At 41.6% G+C, this 6,233-nt stretch overlaps 1 protein-coding gene across 2 annotated transcripts in view; it reads right to left on the reverse strand.

Annotated features, from left to right (window-relative positions):
* Positions 1-5,762, reverse strand: part of HSPBAP1 (HSPB1 associated protein 1) — a 56,057-nt gene extending 50,295 nt beyond the window's left edge. Inside the window, exons 1-2 of one of the 2 annotated variants that reach the window (XM_059880459.1) lie at positions 5,606-5,759; positions 147-247 (exon numbers count right to left, since the gene is read on the reverse strand). In XM_059880459.1, coding sequence (XP_059736442.1) covers positions 147-159 — 13 coding nt within the window. In that variant the 5' untranslated portion in view covers positions 160-247; positions 5,606-5,759. Of the gene's footprint in view, positions 1-146; positions 248-5,605 lie in introns of both variants that reach the window. The other variant, NM_001014911.1, reaches the window with a different exon arrangement.
* Between the last annotated feature and the right edge of the window lie 471 nt (positions 5,763-6,233).

The following is a 6,233-nucleotide window of genomic DNA, read 5'->3' on the forward strand; positions in this document are numbered from 1 at the left end:
CAGCACTTGAGTCAATTGTTAACAATAAGTAGTTTCATGTTTGTTTAAACCCATTTCTTCAACAGTAGTTTTAGGTTTAAAAGAAAATTAGAAGGAAGGTACACAAAGTTCCCGTATACGCCCCTCCCTTTATCAGCAATACTCACCAGAAGGGTACATTTTTCACCAAAGATGAACCTAAACTGGCACATCGTAATCACCCAATGTCCACGGTGTATCTTAGGGTTTACTCTTGGTGTTGTGTAGTCTATGGATTTGAACAACAGTAGTATAATGACATATATCTACTACCATAATATCATAGTAAGTATTTTCACTGTCCCACAAACCCTCTGTGCTCTGCTTATTCATGTTTGTTTTAATAATTTCCAAGCTGTTACTTCAAACAACAAATATCACATCATTGTGGTATGTATATATACAATGAAATTTTATTCAGTCATAAAAAAAGAGAAATTTTACTATTTGCAACAACATGGATGGATCTAGTGGGTATTATTCCAAATCAGACAGAAAAAAGACAAATACCATATGATGTCACTTAATGTGGACTCTGAAAAAACAAACAAGCACACAAAACAATAACAAACTCACAGACACATTGCACAAACAGGGAGGAAGGTGTGGGTGGGTGAAAAAGGTAAAGGAGACATTAAGAGGTACACACCTTCAGTTATACAATAAACAAGCTATGATGAAGACATAACACACAGCATAAAGAATATGGTCAATAATACCGTAACAACTTTGTATGGGGCAGATGGTTACTAGACTTACTGTGATCATTTCATTATGTATGGAAATATCAAATCACTATGTAATATACCTGAAAATAATATATTGTAAATCAACCACAACTTTAAAAAAAATCACAATCTTGAAAGTAAACTATTACTTCCATATAGAGCTTAGTACAGTGCTTGACATAAACTAACACCAAAGAAATGTTTTGTAAAATCAGAGCTCATTTTTAAGTGTATAAAACTTTATTAAAATTAACCATTTGTTTTCTCCACTTCTGTACAATGAACTATTGAGCAAACTCACAAGCACTCTCAAAACAAAGGGATCAATCAGTTCCAGGATTTCATGCTCACTTCTACCGTTCCCTCTCCAGCACCCAAACACGCTATTCGCCACCAAGGAACTCCTAATCGCCCTCGCCTCTACAGCAACTTGACAAAGTTTCTTCACTGTCAAATCCCCAATATTTCTCTCCACTCCCTCACTCAGTGTGGTGCCTTACCCTGTTTTTCTGAGAAAACTGAAACCTATGATTTTCTTCTTCTTCACTTCAATGTTCTGGTTCACCCTGCTCCTCTCAGGTCTCCAAGGACATAATCGTCCTTGTCACCTGTCTGCCCTACCACGTTCCACTCCAAGTAGAACCAGTCTGATTCCTCACTTTCTTTCCCACTCTCTGCCCTCTATGTGCCTTGGGCTTTTCTCCACTCACTTCTACTTCTGGCCTCCTCACCAGAAACGACTTCTTTCACTCATTTCCATATTCACACTACAGCTGTCCCTCAGTTTGTGAGGGGGATTGGTTCCAGGAACCCTGAGGATTCTAAAATTCTTAGGTGCTCAAGTCTTCTAAGAGTGGGCCTGTGGCACCCAAGGCTGCGTGCAGAGTGAGTACTCTATAACAAACCTTCAAGTTATGCACAGAAGCACAGACCAATACAACTCGTATTCATTCTCCTCTCACCCCCAAAGCATGTAATGTGCCTCCTGTGGTGTGAATATGCATTATCCTTCAAGTCTTTTTATCTGTGTTCTTCCCCCTAAATTATATTTATAGGCTATTTTAGGGCAGGAACTGTCTTCAGTCTCCCCAGATGGAAGAGTCTCCCCAGATGAAAGAGTCTCCCATTTACAGTGACATTCAAATATTTTTTGATAATATAGTGGTAGTAAGTTTGCTCAAAAACTAACTTTTCTATGACCCCCCACAATACTTGTTACTATACTAAACATAGTGAACCTTTCACATGCATTTATTGAATGTCTGTATTTTGCTTACCCTTTATTCACACAAGCCTTATCTAACTGAAAGCAAAGTCTTCTCTTTCAGGAGGATTCTGCCCATTTACTTGTAATGGTAATAGGCAGTCACCCCAAAGTGGTGTTTTCTGGGGAGGATGACAGTTTAAAAATAGGGTTGAAAGCTCCACAGATGGGATTCAGAGAATCAATCCTTTAATACAAATATTTGAAGTCACCTGCAAAAATGTGTACACGTGCTACATTTTTCAGGGGAGCAAATCCATACTTTAATCAGATTTATTTCCCTCCTTAGAACTTCAAGATTAAGAATGACAAGTTTCCTCAAATCGTTAAATATGGAATCACCAGATAGCCCAACAATTCCACTCAGATATACGCCCAAGAGAAACGGAAAACATATGTTCACACAGAACCTTGTAAACAAATGTTCATAGCAGCGTTATTCATAGAAGCCCCAAAGTGTAAACAAAACAATGCCCACTGATGAATGGATATGCAAAGTGCGGCGTATCCATACTACAGAACAGTGTTCAGCCACAGCAAGTAATGAAGTATTGACACATGCTACAACACAGATGAACCTTGAAAACATGCTGTGTGAAAGAAGCCAGACACAAAAAGACACCTGTTGTATGATTCCAAGTTTATATGAAATGCCCAGAAGAGGCAAATCCACAGAGCCAGAGTACATTAGTGACTGCCAGGGAATGGAGAGAGGGTGCATAGGGAGTGACTGCCAATGGGAACTACGTTTCTTTTTGGTATGATGAAAACGTTCTGGAATTACATTAGTGATGGCTGCACAACTTTGTGAACATACTGAAAAACTTTAGAAGGGTGAATTTGTGGTATTTGAATAAACAATAAAAACTTCCTCCTTCCCAGCAACATGTTTGACATCTTTCACGTCACCATTCTAAACCTAAACTCTAAGCATGCACACTAAAACTCAACAGTGCTCCCAACCACCTCCTTTTACTTCAGGTTCCTAATTCACATGTAGTTATTCAGGCTAGAAAATTTCAGAGACACCTCCAATCTCTTTGAATATCAGTCAGTCACCAATGCCAGCACTTTTTTTTTCCCCAACAAAAAACTACATAGTTGAATATGTAATTCCTGTCAGACATTTATGCTAGATGATCTACAAGTATCTTTAATTTTCACAACAGTTATGCATTTTACAGAGGAGAATGCTGTGGCTAAGGAGATTTAAGTACCTTTCCTTCAGTGTTTCTACCTCCAATCTATCCTCCATCCTTTAGCTGCAGTGATCTTCCTTAAAGCAGTGATCCTCTACCTAAAGCTCCTTAAAAGCGTCTGTCACAAAGTCCAGAGTCCCTAATTTGGTATAAGGTGCCTTCAGGATCTCTGTCTCTTAACATTTCTTACACCAACTTTGAGTTCCTGGACTCTGAGTGGCTCTTTCTCCTTCTGCCTCTGGGTTTGCCTCTGGATTCCCTTACTCCTTCACTCAACAAATAGGTATTAAGAGCTCACTAGGAGTCTGACATTGTAGACATTCCCTGGTGGCTCAGAGGGTAAAGTGTCTGCCTCCAATGCAGGAGACCGAGGTTCAATCCCTGGGTCAGGAAGCTCTCCTGGAAAGGAAACGGCAATCCACTCCAGTATTCTTTCCTGGAGAATCCTATGGATGGAGGAGCCTGGTAGGCTACAGTCCATGGGGCCGCAGAGAGTCAGACATGACTGAGGGACTTCACTTTCTTTTCACTTTCAGGAGCCTGACATTGTATTTCTACTTGGGCAACATTGTGACTAAAACAGATATATGTACTGCCCTCAAGGTGCTTAAGGTCTAAGGGAAGACACAATAATAAACAAGTAGTTACAGATTGTGCTAAGTGCAGGAAGCAGGATGCTGTATTACAGAACACAAACACACTTAGGGATCAGGGGAAAACTGCAATAACTGTTTTAGATGGGTTAATATGGTAAGGTTTCAGGTGGTGACATACCTTAAAATATGAAGACTAAGAAGCCAGTTATATGAAAAGCAGGTAAGAGCAGAAGAGGTGATGAGTGACAAGAGGTGCTCCTAGAGACATCAGCAGAGTCCAGATCAAAGATTTTTGAAGGTCATGGTTAGGAGTTTGGATTTTAATCTAAGTTCTTACTGCAGTGGATTTCATTGAAGACTTTTAAGTAAGACAGTGTCACTTTTGCCACCGAATAGAGAAGGGATTGGAGGGGCACAAGAGAAGAAATGGGGACACATGGCCTGAAGATACAGTAGTGGTTTAGATGAGAATTGTGGATGATTTGGACAACAGTGTGATAGTGAAGGAGGAATAGAGCAGATCAGATGCAGAGCTGGCCTGACTTGCAAAGTCATCAGCTCAGAGTGATGAAGAGATGAAAAGAGGATATATAGAGTTGGAGAATCTTCACTGATAAAAGAAAACAAGGTTACTACAAGAATAGAGGATGACAAGGTCTCAGGTTCATGCTGAGTGAATACTCAAGAGGTTGACTATTTTCATTTTATAACATCACATCAACTTGCCCAGGGCTTTTCACAGCAAAGTTCAGCAATATAGGTGCAAGTGCAGAGGGCAAAAGTTTGGGTTCATCCAGAATATAGGTTTTGTCAGAGGAGTAAAAGGCAAGCAAGGACAAGAGAAAAGTGTATTTTCAAGAGAAAGATCAGAATAATAAACTATGACATGCACTCTAAACTAGATAAGGGGATACAGATAGACAGAAAATGTAACAATGGACTGAAGGTACAGATGAAGCTCAGGAATTGTCTCTTTGGGGTACATAAACAAGGGAGTTATAAAGGCAGGAGATTGTGGTCAGATAGTAAGGAGTTGTAATTTGCTGCTTCTGCTTGCAATGGTCATCTCTTCCTCTAGACAAACATGACTATTTGATCACCAATCATATCCATCTTATGCTTTTCTGCTCCCTGTCTTCCCACGACTCACACCACCCCCCACCCCAGCATAACCACCTAAGTTTGTCACTATTTCATCAAATCATAAAGGTCCACCTCAAACTATTCCCTTCTTGAAGTATTTATCTTTCCCCCACTGGCATCTCTCCTGATGACAATCCTCACTCAGTATGTATTACTGACAGTATTCATTTTACCAAGCATTAGTCACTCTTTTGCCCTTCCAGACCCCTCTACTCAACTGGGAAAAGCCATTGTTATATACAGTCAAATGTCTCTGGATCCCGTGGCAGTACCCAGAACAGTGCCAGGCATGGAGCAATCATTCAATAAATCCTAATAGGGATCTCAGGCTCACATTCGTTCTCTAAAGCAGGATTCCACTGAAATCATAATCCTGTTCACAAAAGTCCAAGATAACTCCATGTGTCTCAAGTGTGGTTCAATCCACTGTTAACATTCACAACATCCTCATGGGTGAAACAACACTTGTAGGATGGAGGGAAACTGGAACAGTCGATCTAAAAGCTGGGTGCCACAACTGGAACAAAATCACGTTTATTAGAAAATAAATACTTTTACTCATAGTTTACTGCTAGGCCGTAGAGACAAACGGTCATATGAGAGGTGTCAACAAGACAGAGGGTTACAACCTCTTGGTCTGACCCGCCTAGTACCTACCTTCCTCCTCTCCACCTCCAGATGCAGAGTCCGCATTAGTGATCGCCCCGGGGCGTGCTGCCATGGCAAGCCGCGGGCTCAGCCCAAACCAAAAGAGAAACGGAGCGGGTACCGGTCTGAGATAGACCAAAACTCTGGCGGTGAAGCGGTTGCTACCGGGCTCTTCCGGAAGCTGCAAGAGCGTGGACGTCACGTGACGGGGAATGGGCGGGGCTACGCAGGTTTGTTTTGATTCAGGGGCGCTTGATATGTATGCACGTGGTCTCGGTTGTGGCCCTTCTTACCTTCTTCAAACGGTTGTCTTCTTTTACTGAAGACGTTTCTTGGCTTCGCTTCTGCTTCTCCTCGTTTCCTAGTCAGGTCCTTCGTTTTCGCCTTGGCACTTTCCTCCTCCCAACGGTTTTGGAGTTTTAGGGGATGGTTTGGTTTTTTGTGGCGCTCAAGGCAGTGGAAGGTGGCTCTGCGTTTGCTTTATTGTGCAGGCACTCTTAACAGCCTTGGATAAGAGAGTTCACGCTTCTCTTCCCCGTCTCTTCCCCATCTCTCTTGCCCTCTGGCAGCAACAAGACTCCACCTGGTTTTCGTGGCTGCCGGGAATGTGAGCCTCAGGCTAACGTGCTTTAATTGC

This window comes from Bos taurus, chromosome 1, assembly GCF_002263795.3.
Source record: "Bos taurus isolate L1 Dominette 01449 registration number 42190680 breed Hereford chromosome 1, ARS-UCD2.0, whole genome shotgun sequence".
Taxonomy (NCBI): Eukaryota; Metazoa; Chordata; class Mammalia; order Artiodactyla; family Bovidae; genus Bos; species Bos taurus.